This window comes from Neolamprologus brichardi, chromosome 9, assembly GCF_056152115.1.
Source record: "Neolamprologus brichardi isolate AB-2024 chromosome 9, ASM5615211v1, whole genome shotgun sequence".
In the NCBI taxonomy this organism is placed as follows: domain Eukaryota; kingdom Metazoa; phylum Chordata; class Actinopteri; order Cichliformes; family Cichlidae; genus Neolamprologus; species Neolamprologus brichardi.
Genome location: NC_142112.1, coordinates 31,089,553 through 31,110,203, shown reverse-complemented (window position 1 = coordinate 31,110,203; position 20,651 = coordinate 31,089,553). Strand labels below are relative to the sequence as shown.

Sequence of the window (20,651 nt, the reverse complement as noted above, 5' to 3'; positions counted from 1 at the left end):
CTATTGGACATGATATGAGGAAGCATTATGGCCTCATAAAAACAGCCTAATATACAATCATTATGGATTCTCAAGGTTATATTTAGTCTATCTCCAGGGAATTGATTGATAGATGGGGACCGGGGGCAAAACATAAAACTGAGCTAAATTAGGCTTTAAAAAAAAAATCCATTTCAGCCTCCAACAAAGGAAGCCATTATTGTAAATTCCTCGAAACAGCCCTGAAAGCATGCAAGTTGGATGAGCACTCCATCTACTAAAATGGCACACTAACAAAGAAAAAAAATACAGCTTCTGGGTCTCTTTGCCTCCCTCCCTGCTCCTTGTGAGGTGTATCTAATGGTATACTGAATATAACTCGAGATCAAGGATCAAACTGTCAACAGCACAAAAAAAGGGAGAGGATGAAAGAGTGAACTTTTTTCTGATGATATGCCTAAAAGTTTCTTGGTGAATGCTGTGATGTGTGTGGATTCTTGCAGAGCTTGTTTTCTGTACAGCACTACTCTTTTTTTTACTTCATGCTAAAAAAAAAAAGTTAAGAGAAGCAGAAAATGAGCACTATTAATTGTCATTAATCATACTGGTCTTAATTCAACCACACCTCTTATGCCACAGTTTGAACCTTTGCTGAAAACATCCAAGAACAGATGTTTGCTTCCAGATGTGTACAGCACTACTGCAGATTGTGATATCCATCATGGTTCACTCAAGCATGATCCATTTGTTTACAACTTCTGGGTCACAGCTAGTAACGACAACAAATCAGCCACATGAGAGACGGCTCATCCTTAAGCCCATATGGGGAACTGCGGCTAAAACAAACAGACAAATCCAGACAGAAATTTATTCAGCTTGTCATCTGAGATCCAGAGGAATGGCATCTTCCTGTCACTAATATAATAAATATGGGTTTTCAGCTTTCTAATTACAGCCAATCACAGAGGAGAAGGTTTTGCAAATTCAGGATTTGAGAGGAGATTTAACAGCTGTGTCCTTTGTAGGAGCCATCTTAGATGTTTTGATTGAGGGAGACAGCTTCGCTGGGCACGAGAGAAGACAAAATCCACCTCATTAATCCTTCAGCTGCACGGATCCCTCACATCTTCGGGCTGTGATCGCTCTCTTCAATGCCAAACTAAGACGTGTGGGGCTGCATCAAGTCGCCGTTTTACCTTGATGCAAAATAAAGTATATAATTTTCTCTCATTGCCTCCCCGAGGTGCTGTCAGTGTTTATGCTGTCACAGCGTCGCTATTAAAAAACAAGCGTCAGAAATTGGCGGTGATGAATTGTAACAATGGCAACATCAGCACACTGTCACTGATCAAAGAAAAATGAGGGTTGAGGTTTCAGGTAATTGGTTCGCTATTGGTACATGTGGAATAAATTCTTTGGAGGAATTTCAAGCAGTAAGCACACATGCACAACAGTGCATGTGCAAATGCAAAAGCCTACAAACAAACAATACTGATCACTTTGATTGCACATCTAATATTTACTAAAATGCAGTGTGATGCTCTTGCACAGTCTTTGGTAATAACAATAAAAAGAAAAAAGCATTACACGTATTATTCTTTGTATAATTAATTATGTTCTACTAATTAGGCTGTATGAAATGGTTAACAGTCTCATGATGGTTATTTATTACACATATATTTTATACACCAGATTTTGTTTCTGCTTTTTGAGGATGATGTGCTCTTGCTGGGTTCATCCAGCAGTGACCTCCAGGTCGGACTGAGGTGATTTGGAACCGAAGTGTGAGGTGGCATGGATATGAATTAGCTTCTACATGTTTGACGCCATGGTTCTGACCAAGAAAAGGTTGGACTGCTACAGCTACAGGTTGAGGATGAGTTATTGTGTCCAGCAGAGGAGTTCAAGAGTGGAACAGAAATAGAGCGTGCGATTGACAGGCAGACTGGTGAAGCATCTGCAGCACTGCAGATTCTGTACCAATCTGTTTTAGTGAAGAGACAGTTGTGCGTGAAGGCGAAGCTGCCGATTTACCAGTCCATCTGCGTTCCTGCCCTCCCTTATAGCCATGAACTCCGGGCAGTGACCAAAATAATAAGAATGTGGATACAAGCAGCAGTAATGAGATTCCTCAGAGTGGTGTCTGGGCTCAGGCTCAGTGATAAAGGGGGAGAAGCTCAGCAGTAGCTTTGCCTCAAAATAAGCCAATTGAAAAGCTGTTTGATTTGACTGTTTCGGTCTCACTGATGTTCTGATTTGTTTCCTACAGTGTGGATCAGAGCTGGAGCTTAAAGGAAGATCTTTATGTTAGAGTTTATCCACATTTGTGGGACTGCAATTCTTTCTTTGTGCATCTGCAGAGACTCCACTCCATCCTTGTTTTTTCTGCAGTTTCTACGGAGAAGAAGTTTTTTCCACATTTTAATTCAACCAGTCAAAGGCGTAGAAATGTGACTGAAGCTGTGGCCTGTTTACCTCTTCATCTACAAAGATCTGAGAGAGAAAATCCAGCTATTCAGTTATCAAGGATAAATGTATTAACTTCAGTGAACCAACTCAGGCCTTCACTCATTTATTCTCTGACATGTTACAGAGCTGATCAACGTAAATACACAGATGAATAAAGCAGAAACATGAATAAAATCTACAGTTTGTTGTGTGAGAAACAGAAAGGTGAACCCATATTCATCCACACCTGCACATCTTTTGAACATCACAGACTTTTGCAGCTGATCAAACACACAAACCCACACATGTGCAATAAGACTGCTATATGTGCAATTCTTGTGCAATTCTTCTTCTGACGAAGTTGTATTTTTGTATTTTCCTACTCAGTTGTATATAGTATTTGTATTTCTATTTTATTCTATTGTATATATTATTCTATTCTATTTTATTCTATTGTATTTTATTGCATTCCAGTGTTTTCTAATTTCTGCTACATAACTTTGCACTTTTGCTGTAACAAAACAAAATCCCACCTGTGGGACTAATAAAGGTCATCTTATCTTATCTTATCTGTCTAAGACTGAGATTGAACTCAAACTTTACAATAAACCTGCTGAGCTAATGAAGCAGATGGAAGGGAGCAACGTTATTCACTGTAATGTCATGAGGAAAAATGTAAAGCTCACCTCAAGAGAAGCAGCTGAATTGCAACAGGACTGTTTCCCAAAGTGAAACTTAACCCAAACTCTTCAATTTTCTAACACATCGTTAGACCTACTGAGCTGTGCAGCAGCTTGCTCGAACACCGCATCATTTTGAACGAACAATTGTCAATTACTGTGAAAGTAATAAAAGCACAATTTCCTTCTTCAAGCTGGATTTGAACCCAGAACCTCTGAGATAAAAGTCTCTTTAACCAGCTGAGCTCTCTGATTGCTTTGCCTTGGCTGAAAATAATTCCTGCTCAGCCAGAATTCACTCCGACGCTCACAGCCAGCGAACTTCACTCACCGTCCCTCTCGAAGAGAAAATTATGCAAAAACCCTCAAATATGTACCAAATGTAAAAGAAAAGACACAAGTATGTTGGTTAAGCTGTGAACCAGAGACTTTCACATTTCTAATTATTCATCGCACCTACTGAGATATACAGCAGCTCATGCTGTCACCGCATCAGTGTGGAGGTAAAACTGTGTCAAGAACAATTAAAAGCAGAATTTGGATTCAAACCCTTTAGTTCTATATTTAAAACCACAAACTGACAATACTTCAGCAAACGTCTGGCTGAATATTTAACCCCTTTTCCAGCTGGGTTTGGTGAAGTTAAATGGTTTATTTCTTTCACACACTTGAATTTTAAGCATGGTCCACAGTAAGTTTGATGGGTTCAAGGTCCAGACTTTAAAAGGGCTGCTCAAAAAGCTTCATGCTTTATTAATTCTACAAGCAGCTTTCATGTGTCGTTGAGCATCATTGTCCTGTCTAATTACTCGTTTACTTCCAAGTTTTAGCTTAATCCTCAATGATAGTGGTAGCATGATGCTATCACTACCATACTTGACCGCTGATACTATTTTCTTAAAGCTGAATGTCTGATCTATATTCCTCTATTCTAAATGGTAAATGGTAAATGGCCTGTATTTGTATAGCGCTTTTACTAGTCCCGCCTAGGGACCCCAAAGCGCTTTTACACGTCCAGTCATCCACCCATTCACTCTCACATTCACACACTGGTGGAGGCAAGCTACAGTTGTAGCCACAGCTGCCCTGGGGCAGACTGACAGAAGCGAGGCTGCCATATCGCGCCATCGGCCCTTCTGGCCACCACCAGTAGGCGGTAGGTGAAGTGTCTTGCCCAAGGACACAACGACCGAGACTGTCCGAGCCGGGGCTCGAACCGGCAACCTTCCGATTACAAGGCGAACTCCCAACTCTTGAGCCACGATCACCCCGTGGCTCAAGAGTTGAGCCACGGGGTGATCGTGTATGTCTCTGGTAACAGTGACCAGTACACAGTTTATCCCACTGCTGCAGGCATTTGTTTTACTGAGACAGACTGGATGGTGCAACGTTTCATTGAACAAATCAGTTAACTGAACAATCGTAGAGCAACACAAGCTTTGAAGTGGGACCAACAGATCTTTCACAAGCTCAAGCTGGCAACCTGTTTTTTGTAACAACTACACTATACACGTTCTCTCTGTGTGGCAAAACTGATAGGACAGAGGAAAAGGACATGGTTTAGTAAGCGGTTCCTTTAAAAAAAGTAAAAGTAATAAGACATCCAGTTTAGAACCAGGGGATTCAGTGTTGTGGTTGTCTCTCTTTCTTCTGTCAGAACAAATTAGAACCTGTTTGAGGTTTGTGTCTGACTAGGATGCCTTCTGGATGCCTCCAAGGTGAGATTTTCCGGGCATGTCTAACTGGGAGGAGACCCCGGGGCAGACCCCAGACATGCTGGAGATACTGCATCTCTCAGCTGCGTTAAGAACACCTCTGTATGCCCCGGATGAGGCAAAGGTAGTGGCTGGGGAGATTGAGGTCCACACATATCTGCTTACACAGCTGCCACAACATCCCAGACACAGAGAAGTGGTAGAAAAAGGACGGATGTTTTTATACATCTCTTCCCAGTGTTTCTTAATGTAGTGTGGCTTATTTTTCACTTTATCTGTGCTACATAACATCTGGTCTTTCAAATCCATTAACTAACTAATCCAGTAACTCTAAAAAATAGCCCTGATCCACTTTTGCTTCCTAAAGCTCAAAGTAGAAAAGAAGCAATGTGGATATTGACAATCATATTGTGTAAGCCGGGGAGACTCGCTAGTACCCAATTCCCAAGGATCAGTGAATCTAAACAATAAGCTCAAAGTTAAAGCTTTCCGGACTACAGTTATGTTTCCACTGACACAATTGTGGTAACAAAAATATCACCAAAAGCAGCTTTAGGTAGTGATGTGTGAATAAAAATACAAATTCTAAAAACAACCTTGTCTCATTTTTAACACAGATACTTACTGCTTATCCATTTGGCGTTTGGGTCATGAACCTTGAATTCCTTCCTAAAGAGGTCTCCAACTGACACCTTGCCCTTCAGAGCCAGACGGTCATCCTCACCTGTAGAGAAAACAACCACATCATCAGCTATAAAGGGCTCACATGCATGCCTGTGCTTAGTAATAACAAACACACAGCAAATGCATCAGTAGCCTGCTTTGTCTTGGAACCAACAGAAAATGAAAGTTGACTCAGCTGGCTGCGAGGGAAGTTATTAAAGGTAAATGCATTGAACAAATCATAACAGCTGTTATAGATATTTTGTGAGGGCTGTAGCGCAAAACATTGACTTATTGTGGAAATAGTTGATAAAGAAAAAGAGAGACGAGCACACGTCCCCATTCTGATTTTTATCCTTCCATGGCGAGTTTTCTTTATATCTTTTACTCCTTCCTCCAGATAAAGGAACACAATGAAATTTGCAATTTCCCCAAATTAGACAACAGCTGTCCTTGAGACCACCATAGAGACACAATGGGACACAATCAGTCATTATATTCCAAAAAGACCTTACCAGGCCTGATCTTTTAAGGCCAACTCACTATAACATAAGAATCAACTCTAACTAAGGAAGGATACCCCATAGACGTGAAAGAACAACATAACAAAACACACGTCCAACCATAAACCTATAATTAACAACAAAATAACAATAATGACCTATAATATAACAATAATTCATTAATTCATTAGATCAGATTCAGTAATCAGCTTGAGCTTACCTGATGACATATAGACAAATTAAAGAAGGTCTGACTCATAACTGTTCATGTAATCCAGAATAAACTGCAAAAATTCATTAATAACAGCAAGCTAGTAAACAAGATTGACTTTTATCATGCAGTGGATAGTATCGTAACTGGCAATGTTAAAGTGGAGCTATTGTACTTGACTTACTTTCTGTCATATATACTGTTACAATGTAAGATGATGATATTAAACTTGGCTAAAGTAATAATGGGGTCAGTGCATGTAAAATTAGTCCCTGTGAGCCAAAAACTCAAGCTTCAGAGTTGGCTCTGTATAACTTCTGTGGAAGAGGATAACACTAATATGGTCACCTCAAGCATTGTGAGCGTTGATTCTTTTTTTCTTGAGAAGCCGCTAACGTTTAATGTTCAGGGTGTTTCTATATTGTATTTAGACTATATATTTGATGTTGCACTTCTTGGGTTTTTGAGTTCGTATGTCTCCTACCTTGGCCGGGTCTCATTTGTAAAATAGATTTAATATCAGTATGACTTCCCGATTAAATAAAGGTAATAATAATAATGACGCATACAGCTCTGGCTGAGCCAAGAAGCTCCACCCACCTGCTGTTCAAAGTAAGGGGAAGGCAATCGTAAAAGCAAGCTGAAATTGATCTTGTTTTAGAGGATGATGAGGAGTCACTTTACAGCAGAATGTGAAGTTTCGGAGGCACGTGACCATTAACAATGTGTTACTAACTAGTCTGTCACTTTGGACACGTGACTGTGTAGGGTCAAGTGAATAAGGGAGTCAGTGACATCCTGACAATCACCAGCCACTAACCACAGAGAGTAACCTGTATTCCCCAACCAGTTGGTGAGCAGTTGCTCCCCCCCCAAAAGGTCTGTAGGGAAACTGGTTGGTGAAAACCTGCTTGCAACTGCTTTAGTTGCTAGAAGATTGCCGCGGTTGCCCGTAGTTTGCACAAAACAAGCTACGTTATCCACAAACTCTTGCCTGCTTCTTTTCAAGCAGTTGTGAGTTAACTACACCTCAACTAGTACTTAGCAAATGTGTCCGGACAAGCTAATGTCATCCAAAGAAAACTAAAGGTGACCATGGTAATCTGCTAGCGACTAAAGGAATCACATGGCTATTTTTGGCGCAGCACCCTTTTTGCATCCGATTTCACCTAGTGACAACCAGCAACCTCCGGTAACGACTCACCAACTGACAGGGGAATACGCACGTAATTCTCTCATGACCTGTGGTTGAATCACATCCAATATATGTCAGACAACTCACAAGCAATGTGCATATGATGTCATGCAAGAAACTTCTATTAGAAACTTAAGGATTATTTTGAAGATGCAAAGCTACTCTAGTGGAGTCCCAAAATTAAAATATAGAGTAGTACACAATGCTAACAGTGTAAAAACTTCACACAAGACATTTTAGCACCAGTAATGATAGTTGGGCTTGATTTTTATGACACAGATAAAACACATGGAGGGTTGAAAGCTAATTTCTTCCCATCCTCTATTTCTGGAGGCACTGTTTCAAGAACTGACCACTACACAATGCCACGCTGCCCTGAGTCACAGTGTCTTATCTGTCAGTGGATTAAATGAAAATTAGAACTATATCATAGGAGATAATAGAAGTTATAGAAGTAAGATAACAGAAGAACAGTTAAGGAGGCCAGAAGGAAGAAAATGGGAAGAAAAAAATTGGGAAGGCGGTGAATGGGTTATTCAACTATCAGACAAGACAGGCATCAATATGAATGATATTCAAATCAAAACAAACCATCATTTTATGAGACTTTGGTTATAGGAGCATTAACAATGTTTGAATTGCTGTGTAGAGGAGGAAGAAATGCATTTTAAGTAGAATTTAGAAAAAAAAAGAAGAGGTGAAATACAAACAGGACATAAGTCTGAAATAGATAAAAATGATTTTCTTTGTACTTCTGACAACAAAAACTGAAGGAATACATAATGTCTTTTTGACACATTCTGATCTCAAACGGAATCTTAACAAGATTTTTCTGGCGGCTGCAAGTGTTCACCTTTCAAAGAATAAAGAGCTTACTGGAGACGGAGGGGAAAAAAACAAGCATAATAATAAACCAAAGCATCATCTAAGCTGCCCCAGGCCTTTGATTAGGACTAGTGTGGCTTCAGATCATCAGACCAGGCGTGCATATTTACAGCAGATGCCTCTTGCAATTCTCAGTTGATGCTCATCATATCATCTTCTGTCCCATTATATGACTCATTTCACATCCATGCGCATGGTGGGAGGATAGAAAAAACAATGTGGAAAAAGCAATATGTGTTGAGCTTCTTTGTTTGTTTCTAGCCAGAGTGCTCTCACCCTGAAGTTTTGTTTTGGGGAATTTCAGACAACAATAGTTCGAGAGATTCAGACTTCAGCACGAGGACCCTTCACCGAGACACGGCACTTGATGGACATATTGGTTTCTATGGGGATCAAAGCAGTGATATTTTAGCTGCAGGACAGTCTTTCGTAAGTGATGTTTAATCCCACTGCTAAGCCTGTCTATGCTCATGTTGTGGCTGTCATTTTCTATGAAGTAACATTTTTGGCTGCAAGTATTTTTTTTAAGGTCATCACATCTCTGTTTCGGCTGTCTTCAGCAGACACACACACACACACACAAAATTCATTATGTTCAGCTGGGTGCCTAGCTGTGCTAAAAGGTGTATAAGGAGGCTATAAACAGTGACTGCAGAGAGGATAGGAAAAGCAATGAAGACAAAAGACAAGTAGGGATGTTTTTCACCTCAGTCAGCTGTTAAATATGGGACCTTTAAATGTCAAAAAGATAACCAGCAACAGGGGTTTCTTCTCACACTTTCCTTTGTTGCTGGTTCAAATATCCTGCACATCAAGTGGGAGGCCATTACTGTACGTGACACTATATCTTTCTAGTTAAACCCAAAATAACAATAAATGCTTTTAACTAAGTTTAAAGATTCATAAAATAGAATTACCTACTTCTCACAGGTAAAAGAAACTAAAAGAAGATCAATCTAGAGCCAAACAGGTTCTTGATTCCAGCTTTCACTGCAGCTCGTTTTACTTCACTTGTATTTATGATTGGCATGTTCAGATTTCAGAGATCAGTGTTGAAATGCAACTCACTGCTTTGTAATATGTCTGAGATGTGGCCCAGTGTGTTTAAACGTCTGATTTAAGTTCAGTTTAAGATCAATTGAGGACCATTTAGCTTTGTTTTGGGAGACTCTAGCCTCACATAAACATTTAATTTCCATCATGATACCAAAATCAAAAACAGGTTTACTTGTACCACACCTGGTAATGCAGTAGTTTGATAAATAATAATGATAATAAAAATAATAAAACACCCTTACAAGCTATATTCGGTTTATTTGAAAATCTCTGGGAGGTCTTACTTCTGTAAAGGAGTACAATGAGCTAAATGGCAAAACAGCAGTATCCTAAAATATCTTTTGTGAAATATCCACAAAAACATCATAGATTGATAGAAATGTGGTCCCTTTTAATATAAGACGATGAATAATTATGTGTTATTACGGTCTGTGGAAAGTGTTTGTGTAAGAATCCATGTCCACTTCCTCCAGAGACTCAGTTTTGGTGTCTCCGGGTATATTATATCAACTTTTTATAGCACAACTACAGAGTCCATCTTACGTTGCTGGCAGCTGATTTAAAAATCTGTCATATCTTATGCTTCTTTATCTTTTGGTTAGTCCCTTTAGGCTTTGCCACAGTGGATAATCTCGTGCCATCTCACCCTACCCCCAGCATCCTCTTCAGCCACAACCATGTTCTCCTTCACTACATCCCTGAACCTTCTCTTTCATCTTCTTCTTTTCCTCCTGCCTGGCACCTGCATATTCAACGTGCTTTGTCCAGTATATCTACTATCTTCTCCACCTCCACTTTGTTTCCAAACTAAACCTAAAACTGAGCTGTCCCTCAGATATACTCATTTCAAATCCGATCTATTTTGGTCACTCCCAGTAAAAATCTTAGCATTGCCAACTCTGCCACCACCAGCTCTCCCTCACGTCTTTTTGTTAGATCCACAATTTTCAAAGCATACATTACAGAAGGTCTGTTGGTGTTTTGTAAACCCAGGAAACCTGAAGCTAACATTTTTAAACCGGGCAAAACAGCAAGAAAGATCATGGAAATGACAACACCTCTTACTCCCAATACATTTTTAAACAGTCCACTGAAGGGAAAGTATTTTAGATCACTGGGTAGACCAGACAACCCATGTGGTGTAAGGGTTATGCAGAGACCTGGGTTTGACTCTGCCACAAGACCATTTTAAGTGTTTTTCCCCTGATCTTTCTTACAGCTTTTATGTCTGTTTTCTACTGTCCTATTGCAATAAAAGTTAAAAATTCCACAAAAAATAAATACAAGAAAAACTGTCCACCATTGTGGAGGCTAGTAGGACTAAGGTGAACTGTAGGAGGTGGTACAGGGGTCCTCCTCCTACAATTAACCATGTGCCCTCTGTTAGTTAAACTGATAAACGAACAGCTCATAACAGACAGAAATGTGAGGAGCAAGTCTTTATTTACTTACTAAAGTGTTACACTTTGAGGTGTGGTGTTAAAAACAAATATCCGTATTTTTACGCTCATGCCCTAGATTCAAAATGATGGGACCATAAGTTACTAACAAGTTATTAACAGGGAAGTCCAGACAGGCTGGTGAAAAAAGACACCAACAACAACCTCTCCAAAAAAAAAAAACATATGGGCATCACACTGCACATGAAAACACTGAAAAAAAGGGCAGTTATAGACCTCTTGCGTGGAGAAGGACATGAGGTCTATAACTACATGTGATCACAAGGATTATATGTCAGAGCGAAAACTCCAAAGTGCGACATCCACACTTCAATGACAGCCAAACATCGAGAGAGTATCTAAATTATTAACGACAGCATAGAGAATATTCCGTGATCCACATATGATTCTCTTGAAATCACAGTTTTCAATCTTATACATTAGAGTCTAACATTTTCACAGCAAGCAGGGCTTTAATTAGTATGCTCCTACCCTCAGCTACAGACAGAAGCTGTGGGTAGTGACCAAGATCATGGATATAAGCAGTGGAAATGAGTTTCCTCTGAAAGGCTCTCTGTTAGAGATAGAGCTCGGTCATTTGGGAGGTACTCAGAGTTGAGCCGCTACTCCTCCACATCAAAGGGAGCCAAGTGAGGTGGTTCAGGCATCTGATTAGGATGCCTCTTGGACACCTGGAGGTGAGATGTTTCAGGCACGTCCCACTGGGAGGAGGCACTGGGGTGGAATCAGGACACGCTAGAGAGATTATGTCTCTCAGTGTCACCACAGAAGAGTTGGAGGAGGTGGACTGAGAGAGGGAAGTCTGGCTGTGTCTGCTTTTAGTGCTGCCATTCTGATCTTGAGCCAGATAAGAAGAAGAAAATGGGCAGACAGCAGAATAAGAAAAGGAAAAGCACAAAAGAGGCAACTGTAATGTTCTGAAATAAAACCTTAAAAAGTAGTAAATCCACAAATTTTACAAGTTAGAAAATAATAAATGATATATGCAGGTAATTTTAGTTTCCAGTGGAACCCCTGCTGTACCTCATTACGGTGTGTTCATCTCTGGTTTACAAAGCAACACAATCGATATTTAATAGATAAGAGATACTGATGGAAGTGAAGGAGGGGACTATTAGACTTTAAAAACCCCTCAAAATAAAGCAATCAGTGGGACAACAAGAACATCAGGAGCAGAGATGGGCAGTAACGCATTACTGTAATCCGATTACTTTTCAAGTAATGAGTAAAGTCAGGGATTACTATTGCAATAAAGGTAATTAGATGACTGTTACTTTCTCGTAAGCACACTGCATTACTAAAACCGTGATTTTTTTGCAAGAGTGTCTCATGACAATGACATAAGCGAGTGCGACGTTCGTGGCAACAGCTGTGTGCAGATCAACAATGGATAATAAAAAAAAATCAAAACGAGTGCGGGAGAGCATAGGATAGTGCAGCCTTTAAAGTGTGGAAGTACTGACCTTACTTTGAGTTTGATTCCGTAAAAAGTGACAAAAACATTAGCGTCCGCTGTTCACTGCGTGGGGAAAAAAACCCTCTTTTTACAACGAAAAAAACTCTAAACTTCTGAGCAAGCACCTTGTACACTGCCACTGGAATGTGAAATTCACAGAGAAACTGCCGGATCCTTCCACTGACCGCTATGACACACCTGCACCAGCATCTATTTCAAAGAGTGAGTGTAAACACAAAAAACTATTTTATTCTATATGCTGGAATATTCAGAAAATAGGTTTAAATGTTAAACAAATTTCTTCCAGTCAGTGAATGTTGCATATAATTCAATGTTTGCTTGACGCATAAAGTTAAAAGATTAAAACTAATAAAACAAGTTTTAAAAAGAGACTTTTTCATTTGATTACATTTTATATGATGGATTATGCAGAAAAAGTAGAATTGGGCTGAAAGATCGATTGCTTTATTTCCTATTTAGGGTGTAAATCATGTTTTAAAAATTAACTAAGAAACTAATTACTTTTGAAAATAAGTAATCAGTGAAGTAACTGGATTACGTTTTGGGAAGTAATCAGTAATTAGTTACTGATCAGTAATCAGTAATTAGTTACTGATTACCTTTTTTCAAGTAACTTGACCAACACTGATCAGGAGTGGCTAAAACAACATTCTGATACATTCAGAAATAATAAAAAAAAATGCACAGGCCAGGTCAGCAACATCAAAAGCCCAGAAAGACCACAAACGACCACAAAAGTGAATGAGCACAGAATTTTTTCCTTGGTTAAAAAAAAAAAACACTCTTGACAACATTTAACCATGTCACGAACACTCTTGACAAGGTAAATGGCCTGTTTTTGTATAGCGCTTTACTAGTCCCTAAGGACCCCAAAGCGCTTTACACAACCAGTCATCCACCCATTCACACACTGGTAGGTAGACATATCATTGTCAAATGCCTAAAAGGTGCAAACCCAAAAGAGTTCCAAAGCACACTGCATCATCTGTAATGCCTGCCAGTTGAGGTAGGTCATTTTAGTGTTTATGTATGCTGTGACTACTGATAGAAGTAGCAGGATGAATTCTAAAGTGTACAGGGGTACATTTTGCTCACATTTAAACAAATGCTGCAAAACAAACTGGAAAGTGGGTCAGAGAGCAAGTAGATAATGACCCAAAGCCTAGTTAATTCAAGTTAACTATAATAATGCAATAATAAAATTAAAGATTTGCACTTGAATCACATTTTGACTGCTTGATTTAATATCCACTGTGGTTTTCAGAGGCAAAACTATGTGTTATTTTAAAAAAACGTATGAACTATATACATTTCTTTCTTTTTTTTTAAACTCAGAAGAAAGTCAAGTCTTTGTCCTGGTTTTGCTTAAATAGAACATATAACAGTCCAAGGTTCTCTGCAGTGTACCTAGAATTGTCTCTATGCAGCTATTTTCCCTTTCAGAGTCTAATCTCAGTGGTAATTGTGAATTGTTACCTTACTTTATGGCGTAACTCGTAAGGCCTGCAATCCAATATTTAATCAGCAGGGTATGAGACTCACAGGTGTGCAAAGAGAGTTTCCATGTGTTGTTAGCAAATTCCATCAAGTAAACAAAACCTGACTTCCCAGTTTTCACCAGTCAGAGGTTTTATATTGCAAGAACACCACAATGACTTGCATCATCCACCAAACTTGTACATCAGCTGTGTGTATGTGTGTGTGTGTGCCTGTGTGGCATATTGTGCTGAACAGATGGACAGACTGCGACTGATCCTCAGTTCCGCCCTGATTTCATCATGGGGGACTGAAACACCTTTGAAGGCATCTGCTTGATGCTTCAGTCGAGTTTCATATTTTATCATCAGAGTCACCACACTGTGAATATGCAGCAGGAAAACATAATAATGCACATAAGTTGAAGCCTCCTGTCAGATGGTTAAGTTAAGAGGGGATAAATATGGAATTTATAATGAGGCCTGACTGCTAGATTTACGCCATGCGCACACAGGCAGTCACTGCAAAGATGGAGGCGTACATGTGAAAGTTTACATTTAAATTTACATTTTTATATAAATGACAGTCCCTTAGAGGCAAATCCATTTTCTCTAGTAAGTATGTCTTTATCTCACTTGCACAGCGCGCTGTGATTGTTGGTGGAAATTTGTTGAAAAAAGCAGCCACATCAGGGTCAGCTTAAATGAACAGTTTATATGCTAATGTTATACAACCTCTTCTCGGTACAATAGAGTGTCAGAGGGAGCTAAAATTTAAGTGGCACATTTGATTGAGTTGACTGAAACAAGTCTTTAATGTAGACAACAAAGTTAGAGAGCATAAACATCACACCCTCATTTCATAAACATGGATAAAAGGTTTTAATGATTATTCTTAATCATCCAAATTAGTACATGCAAAACACAATGAATACAATGAACATTATCAGCCAAATACAGGTATGCAGCATTACAAAGTACTGTTCAGCTCACTGTTTTGGTTGTACAGCCTGAAATCTCAGCCTGAAGTTTCATTAAGGTGTATTGCTTCCACAGTGTATTTTTCAGCTGCACTGGGTAGATGTTCACGGTAAAATAAATAATCTAATCATTTGCTGAACATTTAACTTGATTTTGAGAAGTTTAAACATGAACTTGTTTACTCCCTGATGACCTTACCTGTCGTATTAATCTATGACACTGGAGCCAACCATGCAGTCTTTTACTTTTACAGTGTTTACACACCACCATTGCACCATTGTCACACAGGTTAGTTTTACCTTAACTGATGATGTGTTGCTACAGTGGTAATCTTGTTCATACCAGAGTACATCAGGCTCAGACATTTGGTGGATGTGCTTGGCTGAGGAGCTAATGGTGCAAAGCTACCATCTGCAGGATCGGGACTGATCACTTTTATGTCAGTCCTGAATTCATAGCATGATAGCTTGCCAGTGAAGAGAAGCTTTCATGACTGGGTTTGAGGGCAGCCGGTTGATGATTGCCTGTATCCAAACTTGCATTTACTGCATGCTTATGTAGAACCTGTTGCTAATTACCTTGTAAAACACAGCTATTAACATGTGCTAAAAGGAGATGGCAGATGGATTTGAGGCAGAATATTAATCACCACAAAGTGATAAATTTTTCATTTTCATTTTATTGAACTGTGGGGAAAAAAGTTGTACATAAATACAAATTAGAAACAGCATTGGACGTTATGTATTTTGTAAGACTGGGCATTGTTTGGTTGATGAAGGCAAAATACCTGCATGGATGCCTGTTTTGTCATGTCAGCACTTTCAGAGCCATCTATCATGGATCCCACACTAGGTTAGCCATTTAATTTTCTCCACCACCTTTTTTAAAAATCTTTCATTAACCTCCTAAGACCCAAACTCTTCCACGGCATGCATTTTTAATTTCTCTTTGATATTTTGGCTAATTGGGGCCCGATTAATGTAAAAACAAAGAATTACCAGATTTTTTTTTTTACCTTATTTTTGTTTTTAAGAAAAATGAGAGCCACATATGAGGATATTCGTTTACAATTTTGATAGAACAGTAGCAGTATAATGTCCTCGTAAGTGGATATCAGGCCCTTGTAGAGCAAAATTGAGTATTTTGGTCTAAATAACAAAAAATGTGATGTCCACATATGTGGACGCCAGATCCTAGGAGGTTAAGGTGCTTTCTATTGCTGATTTGGCAGGTGTAACAGGCAAACTAATAAAGTCTCTCACCAGCGATTTAGATTAGTTAACAATTTTTTTAGAAGCTGTCTGGTTCTAAGCCAAAATTTACTTTTTCTCATGGATTTTAGTGTATGATATAACAAGTTCATATCTAAATGTCTACAATTTACAAGCTATTTATTCATAGTACACCCATCTTTGCATCTATTTATCTTATGGTATAATAATATTGCACCGTTTTTCATTATCTAACAATTTAGAATTCAGAAGAAGGTCTATATAGAGAAGAAGGATTACATTAGAATCACAGCAGTGTTATTTCACCTCGATTCACAAAAATCTATACTGAATCTATAAAGAGCACAACAAGCAAGACCAGCTCCAGATGTTGTATCGTGTTGTGATATAACAAAGAAACAATAACGAAGCTAAATTAAACTAAAAAATACATTTTTATACGAATCTGAGTCATTTTTCCAAAATTCCGTGGTCAAGATGTACTTTAGTCATTTCTGGTTTTAACTTTTTTGGTCTTACAGTAATAGCAGAATTTAACAAATTTAAGTATCATTCTCAGTTTGGTTAGTTGATACAGCAGTCTTAATACAATTGCTGAGATTTTTAGGTATTTATATTATGTTAGAATAATGTATAAATGACAGAAACAGTATGAAGTCTGTATTTGATTTTATCACAGTCATATAAAATCATTGACTCTTGATCAAATACAGTATGTGAACAAAATATTACTGAATGCCACTGAAGCATCAGCCCTTGTTTCCTGTTAGGGTATAATTTGAGACTTGGTTTCATGCAATAATCTGTGTGACTGCTCGCTTTCAGCTGCACCAAATTAACGTTGCATGTGATCCTCCCACAGTTTCCGCTAGCTGTCACAGCTGTCAGTCAGGCAGACATCCCTCAGTCTGTAGAATACCCAGATGCCAATAGTGAACATCTGACCTAGTTGTACTGACGTAGGAAACAGAGCAGCCTCTTAGTAATACGAAGCCATCAGTTAAAGCAGATGAAGCTTGTCAGAAGAGGAAACAGAAGAATTCCAAAACTCTGTGTGTGTGTGTGCTGAATGTTTGTGCATGTGTGTGTCTGCGTGACTCAAGTGGTTGTCAGGTGCAGTTAGAAACTGGTTGCCCTGTCTGAAAGGGAAACATCCATCAACCAACCCTCCTAAGTGAGAGGAAACAAAATGCTATCTCATAACTCCAGACCTGCCATGCTACAGTTTACAACTCAGCGGGGTATGATTGCTCCCAAAATCCAAAATAAATTGTTCTGAATAAAGACTGTATTTAGTATTTTAACAGGACAATCGTCCCTAAAGCATTTTAAGAGTGCTAAAAGAATGTCAGTGATGAATCTTGAACCCGTGGGCTTATTTAAACCACATCAAAACATCTTTTTACTAAATGTTTTAATTTTTAATTAATCCGTTAAAGTCTTATTTTCTTAAAAGAATTAGCAAAATTCATTGTTTGAAACGCTGTTGCTTAGTCCGGATTCTGGTAATGTAATCTGTCTTTATTTTCAACATCCATCATTGTCTATGTGGTGTTATTTTTTTTTCTCCCTTCGCGAGTGTAGTAAGTTTCTTTTTCATTTAAAAAAAGGGAGCTTTTTATGTTTAAATGACAGACAACTACCTTGATAGGATTTCATTTTTCCAGTGTAAATTCGTCCTATTGAAACAGATGGAGCAGGATTTAAACTGGTAGTTTTTATCTTTGTAACTGAGAATCAAGGCTTTCTTACAATGCCAACAATTTTGTTTTCAGTCATGGAGGAAGGGATTTATCTTAAGCTGGAAAGAACAATTACTCTACAGACAGAAGCCTGAATAGACCACAGTGCCATCTATAATGGAATACCAGTGCACCTTTGGAGATCATCAGCAGCAGTGTGTGAAATACAATACATACAACCACCAAAAATGGTAATGTGAATATCAAACTAAGGCAAACCACAACATTGTTGTCCTTCCACAAACACTACTTCTTAGGTAAAAAAAAAAGTGAGTGTAGCTTCTTGCTTGTTCAGATTTTAAGTGCATTAAATGAAATCCAGCATTGATTATGAGTTCAGTTATTAAGTTTCCATCACAACTGGGATCTGAATAGCATGAAGATGCTACACATCATAAAAAGAAGACTTCCAAAATACATTAACTGAATAGAATAGAATAGACCTTTATTGACATTGTACATATACAACAAAATTATGGGTGCTCAACGCCAACTGTGCAGAAGTAAAATATAAATAGTATGACAGCAGGAAGAAATATATATACACAATTAAGAGGTAGCACAAATGAGGTCTGTGTATAGTATATAGTGAAAGCATATGTGAGTGACCTGAGTGATGAGGGTTACTCAGATCATGGCTCAAAATGGTGAGGTGAGGGGGCAGGGTTGGGTTTTATTGGGGTCAGTGTTTGTTGACAGTCTGAATGGCCCAGGGGGGAAAAGCTATTTGTGAGTCTGGAGGTCTGGGACCTGATTAACCTGAGTCATCAACCAGAGGGCAGCAGGTCAAACAGGTGGTGGGTGCAAGGGGTCACCTGTGATGGCCCTGGTTTTCCTGAGACAGGAGGATCTGGCGATGGCCTCCAGGGGTGGCAGAGGGCAGCCAATGATTTTATGGGGGTATTGCTAATTACCCTCTGTGTACCAAACACCCAGGCAGTAGGAGAGCACGCTCCCCACTGAGAATTGGTAGAAGTCCAGCAGCAGCTTCTGGTCCAGGTTATTGTTCCCAAGGACACAGAGGAAGTACAACTACTGATGGGCCTTCTTAACATTTGTGTTGTGGGTCCAGGTATGATCAGCAAAGATATGGGTGCCCAGAAACCTGAAGGTGGAGACAGATTCCACCTGTTCTCTGATTATAATGAGTACATGTAGTTCTTTTCTTTTAAGTACGTTCAGCTTCAGGTTGTTTTCTCAGCACCAGCGGGACACAATCTCTACCTCTGCTCTGTATGCTGCGTTATCTCCAGAGATGAGCCCAACCACTGTGGTGTCATCGGCATACTTGGTTGAGTGGGTTGGTGTACAGTCATATGTATACAGGGGGTATGGTAGGGGGCCGAGTCGGACTGATTGAGGGGGGTTGGTTAGCAAGCTTGACATGTTGTGCAAAGCTGTGCAGAAATTAAAAAAATATAAAAAAAAGAACTTGAAAGAGTTCAATGTTGACTTTTCAGCATTATTTAATTTATATTGTAAGGTAGACCCTACAATAATACATTGAGAGAAAAACCCAACACTCATATGACCCCCTACGAGCAAGCACTTTGGTGAGAGTGGGAAGGAAAAACTCCCTTTTAACAGGAAGAAACCTCCAACAGAACCAGGCTCAGGGACGGGCAGCTATCTGCCACGATGGGTTGGGGCAAGAACCCCATAATAATTAGGACTAATATTCCTGATTATTAGCAGATATCTTGTCAATCGTGATGATTCACAACCAGCAGAAGCACTTATATATGCTTGGATGGTGGTATATTATGGTGTATCAGAGTATTTAGGAATAGTGAAAGTATGACTTTTATCTGCTTTTTGCTCTTATCGGTTTGTTGGTGGGGTTAAGATCAACCAACCGATTCACAGGGCTTGAACCATCATTGGGCAGAGTCTGAAGGCGTTTGAGTCCGTGAGGGACATGGGGTAACTGAACAAACTGCTCTCCATCATGGATAACCCATGTCACCCACTCCATTCTAAACTAGTGAGGAAGCAGAGTTCATTCTCCCTCAGACTTATTCAACCCTGCTGCCATAAAAAATGCTTCAGAAAGTCATTCCTATCGTTCTCTTTGAAAGTGTACAGTTACTCTTCCTTCTCTGACAGATGAACACACCTGACAGGTATAAGATTTCCCACACAGAAATGTGTGTGTATTATACCCTCGTACAGCTGTTTCTTAGATTTATAGCATACACTTTATTTGTTAATGCATTTGCACTACTCAGTCTCAGTCTCTCTCCATTTCAGTTTCAGTCTTATTTTTATTTTCATCTTTAACTTAACCTCATTTTTATTTTCTTTGTTTTTTATTTATATTTAAAATTTTACAGCATAACGCCATCACTATGCACCTGTGGCACTTTTACTAGTTTGTTTAATTACTGGAAATTGTACTGTTTTTAATCTTTATCCTGCTGCTATAACAAAATAATTTCCCCTGTGGGATCAAGTATCTACCTACCTATCTATGATTTTCTTAAAAAACAAAACTATCAAACTATTTTGTGAAATAGGTAGAAATAGGTAAGGGCCATGCGAGGACAGTGGGATGGGGTGACGTTTAAAAATATTAGTAAAGCAGTTGGTTAAAGTTAGTGACAAAATGAGCTGTTTCTTGGAGAGGCTAAATCTAAACATGTTGGTAGAGCTTCACCTGTTTAACTTGCCTTCATCATCAAGGTTTTCTTTTTGTAAGTGATGAATCTTTTTAAAACTGCAATGTAACTCCACATCTTATTGTACAAGATGGGTAGGTAAGAGAAAGGTTATATGTTAAAAGTGATAAATCACTTGTTTACTTGCTAATGCTAGCTGTTTCTACAAATGCATAGATCCTAACAGCAAGGTTTATCTTAGCCACAATCTGCATGTGCAAAAACAAACAAAACAGGGCGATCGTGGCTCAAGAGTTGGGAGTTCGCCTTGTATTCGGAAGGTTGGCGGTTC

The 20,651-nt window shown here is 39.0% G+C and overlaps 1 protein-coding gene across 6 annotated transcripts in view; it reads right to left on the bottom strand.

The window, feature by feature from the left end:
- Positions 1–20,651, bottom strand: part of LOC102784658 (A-type potassium channel modulatory protein DPP6-like) — a 252,396-nt gene that overhangs the window by 52,619 nt on the left and 179,126 nt on the right. For all 6 annotated transcript variants that reach the window (XM_006799205.3, XM_006799206.2, XM_006799207.3 and 3 more), the window contains one exon: positions 5,448–5,546. In XM_006799205.3, the coding sequence (XP_006799268.2) occupies positions 5,448–5,546 (99 nt within the window). The remainder of the gene's footprint in view (positions 1–5,447; positions 5,547–20,651) is intronic.